The sequence below is a fragment of the Trichechus manatus genome, unplaced genomic scaffold, assembly GCF_000243295.1.
Source record: "Trichechus manatus latirostris isolate Lorelei unplaced genomic scaffold, TriManLat1.0 scaffold00008, whole genome shotgun sequence".
Classification (NCBI taxonomy): domain Eukaryota; kingdom Metazoa; phylum Chordata; class Mammalia; order Sirenia; family Trichechidae; genus Trichechus; species Trichechus manatus.
This window is the reverse complement of record NW_004443944.1, coordinates 5,155,584-5,158,030: the sequence shown is the minus strand read 5'-3', so window position 1 is coordinate 5,158,030 and position 2,447 is coordinate 5,155,584. Positions and strand designations below refer to the sequence as shown.

General features: G+C 65.3%; 1 protein-coding gene across 1 annotated transcript in view; it reads left to right on the top strand.

The window, feature by feature from the left end:
* Positions 1–1,265: 1,265 nt before the first annotated feature.
* The window catches only part of GNAS (GNAS complex locus), a 59,467-nt gene continuing 58,285 nt past the window's right edge, over positions 1,266–2,447 (top strand). The window contains exon 1 of the mRNA XM_012558444.1: positions 1,266–2,446. Within this exon, the coding sequence (XP_012413898.1) occupies positions 1,266–2,446 (1,181 nt within the window). The remainder of the gene's footprint in view (position 2,447) is intronic.

Below are 2,447 nucleotides of genomic sequence, written 5' to 3'. Positions count from 1 at the left end.
CCCAAATCCCCTTCACCCTTCCCCAGAACGGTAGGACTCGTGGAGCTCTGAGGCCTGCACTCCGTGGGGTCTTCCTGTGCTCTCCGCGCGCCCGGGGTCGGTGCCGCCGCGGCGATGCCTGGGGAATTTCACCGGCTCTCAGCGGTGCGCACCCGAGACCCTCTAATTCCGCTGCATCACCGTACATAGAAACGGGGGATGGGGGAAGAGACCCCCGGTCTGCGCCACTGCGGAGGCTCCCAGAGTGTGGTGGGGATGGGGGACATGGAAGTGCTTTTATGAAAACCAGCCTCAGCTAGCAGTAAACAAAAGCAACCTGGAAAGTGCCCTACGGCGTTTTAAAAACAAAGTGTGCCAGCAAACGGCAGCCCCTCACCCCTTCCTCCTCTCGCCCCCCCCCCGCCTTCCCCCACCCCCCTTCCGGTGGGCTCACGACCACCTGTCGCATCGCGGTGCACCCGCGCCCACCTTCCCCGGTGCCCAAAGCCTTGCGCTTGAAAAATAGAGCTGCTCCGGATCGTGTCTGCCGGGGCTGGGGGCTGCGGCAGAGGGGTTCAGGGGTATCCGGGGGTGATGAAAGCTTCCCGCAGTCCCCCCCTCCCCCCGGAGGAGAGTCGTTGGGTCCGGGAGGGAGGGTTTCAGCTCCTGCGCTCCACCAGCCCAGGGCCCACGTCTTGCGTCACGTGTCCTGCAACGCAGGAGAGCTCTCTCTCTCTGGCCGAGGGAGCGGCGAGGAGAAGCACTCCAAACCAGTCTGGGAGAGCAGTGGAAGGAGCCAAAACATCCCTGCGAGGCCGGCGCTCACCAGCCCCCCTACCCAAAGTCTGGGGTTGCCGGCGGCAAGAGCCAGCTACCGGAGCCGGCCCAGCATTTGGACAAGCATCCCCTGGTGGCAGAGAGAGGGTACTGCGAGAGATTTTCGGACCGAATCGGCGCGCTCCTCAGACCCAGGCAGGCGGGGCTGGCCTACTGCAGGGACAGAGGAGGGGACACGAGCAAGACAAGGGGGGAACCAGGTGGCAGCCTGAGGGGATAAAAAGTGGCCAAGAAGGGGCCAAGGCTCCACCAACAGCGGTAGACTTGCTTCTGCCACTGTCTAGGGTTCGAGGCCTCGAACCTCCAGACCTCACAGGTTGGACAGTGAGGTTGGAGAACTCTCGAGGTGATACTTTGATTTTTTTCCAAATTTTTTTTTTCACCCTAGTTCGGTTGGGTGCTCCGTCCTACGGGGCCCCAAAATTATTGTAAGAGGCCGCCACCGTGTTATGGGCGTGCGCAACTGCCTCAACGGCAATAATATGTCAGGACAACGCGATACCCCCCTTGAGCTCGGGGAACAGCCCCAGCAGCCACCGTTGGAGGCCCCAGGGGCAGCTGCCCCCAGTCCTGGGCCTGGCGCAGCCGAAGAAATGGAGACCGAACCGTCTGTCAGCGAGCCCATCCCCGTCGAGGCTGACTTGGAGGCCCAGGGACTTCCACAGGTCTCCGGGCCCTCATCCCAGGACCTCGGACAGTCCATCGAGGAAGCCGGAGGCCTTGGAGGCTCCAGCCCACCTCCTGAGGAAGCTATGCCTTTCGAGATCAAGGAGCCCAGCTCGGGAGGCTTCTGGCCCATCCTGGGGCAGCCCCAATCCCAGCCTGGGGTTGGTGCAGGCCTCCGAACCTCAGCCCCGGCAGCCGTGGAGCCTGGAGCCTTCGATGGTGCCAGAGCAAGCCTGGGAGGCTACAGCCCTCCACCAGAGGAAGCCATGCCCTTCGAGTTGCAGCAGCCTGGCCAGGGAGCTGTCAGCCCAGCTCCCTTGCAGCTCGGGGTCCTTGCTCTGGAAAGCCCAGGTTTGGGGGTCCCCACCATACCCCTCGAGCAGCCCCGAGCCCTCGGGCTGCCTAGCCCTGGCTTCGGAGGCTACAGCCCTCCCCCTGAGGAGGCTGTGCCATTTGATCTTAACGGAGCAGCCTCTGGGGGCGACAGCCCAGCCCTCGGACGCCCCCCAGCCTGCCACGAGCCCGACGGCCGGTCCACAGCAGCCTCGGCCCCGGGTGCGGTCCTCCTCGCTGCCGGCGCAGACCCGCCCCACATCTGGGTCCCCGACGCCCCCGGCCGCCCATCCCGAGAGGCTGCCAGAGAGCTTCCTGGCTTCGCAGGCGACAGCCCCCCAATGGAGGTCTCCCGACCCCCAGTCGAGATTGATAGCGCTCCCCATGGGGTCGACGACGCTCCCGTCAACATGGACAGCCCCCCAATCGCACTTGACGGCCCGCCCATCGAGGTCTCCCGAGCCCCAGTTGAGGCAGAGCGAGCAGAGGGAGAGAGACCCCCAGTTGAGGGAGCAGCAGCCGAGATGGAAGGAAGCTCTGGAGCCGCTCGCGCCGAGGGAGGCAAAGTCCGCTCTGCCAGAGACGGAGGAGCCCGTGCCGCCGCCGGGGCCACCGCCGCCCGGGCTGCCCCT